Source organism: Hippocampus comes, unplaced genomic scaffold (genome assembly GCF_001891065.2).
Source record: "Hippocampus comes isolate QL1 unplaced genomic scaffold, H_comes_QL1_v1.1 C16768800, whole genome shotgun sequence".
Taxonomy (NCBI): Eukaryota; Metazoa; Chordata; class Actinopteri; order Syngnathiformes; family Syngnathidae; genus Hippocampus; species Hippocampus comes.
Window position 1 is genome coordinate 1 of NW_017838526.1, and position 826 is coordinate 826.

Genomic DNA, 826 nt, shown 5'->3' on the forward strand with positions numbered 1-826 from the left:
CGAGGAACAGGTAGGACACAAAAAAATGAACATGATCGCTCGCCGTAAGGTTTTGGTGCATTTTGTTTACATTCTTGGCAGTTGCCCAACAATAAGAAGCTGTCCTGTGGAGACAACTTCACAGACACAATGAGAATGCTGTCGTCGCGTCTCAGTATTCCCGATTGTCCCAATTGCAATTATCGGAGAAGGTGAGCAGCGATTTTTAACTGCCAAATTGTGTTGATGTCAAATAGATTTCTGATTCATACAGTTATTAGATTGACTATAATGGTGACTTATTTTGTCCCCCCGCACAGGTGCACGTGTGACGACTGCAGCCTCTCGCACATCCTGACGTGCGGTATCATGGACTCGCCCATTTCAGAGGACCTGCCCATCAAGCTGCCCCTGCAGGGCGACGCCCCACCGCGGGACTACCTGGCCCAGGTGCACCCGCCCAGCCTCTCCTCGGGCAGCTCGCCGTCGGGCTCCAACTCAAGCTCCCCCATCACCGTCCAGCGGCATCCCCGACTCGTCCTACCTGCCGGGGATGGCAACACTTTGTGAGTCCGCAACATTGTTCGACAAATTTCAATTATAGTTTGCCATGAAATAAACAATTGAAAATGAAAGCAATCTCAAGTTGTCCCAAATAAACTATTGCCAATTTAAAATTACAATTAATTTGTCCTTCAAATTGTAATTAAATTACATTTCAATAATTATAGATGCAAAACAATCATGTGACCTAAATTATAATTAAGATAAAAAAAATACAAAATTCAGAAACAGTTGTTTAAATGTAGGAAATAAAATAAATTGTACATTAAGATATATTTATTGA

General features: G+C 43.0%; 1 protein-coding gene across 1 annotated transcript; it reads left to right on the forward strand.

Moving 5' to 3' along the window:
- The first annotated feature begins 6 nt into the window (after positions 1-6).
- Positions 7-614, forward strand: LOC109509095 (protein FAM193A-like). The gene is made up of 3 exons (XM_019859006.1): positions 7-10; positions 82-191; positions 300-614. The coding sequence occupies exons 2-3, from the start codon at positions 130-132 to the stop codon at positions 547-549; spliced, it is 312 nt and encodes a 103-aa protein (XP_019714565.1). The 5' UTR covers positions 7-10; positions 82-129; the 3' UTR covers positions 550-614.
- The last annotated feature ends 212 nt before the right edge of the window (positions 615-826 follow it).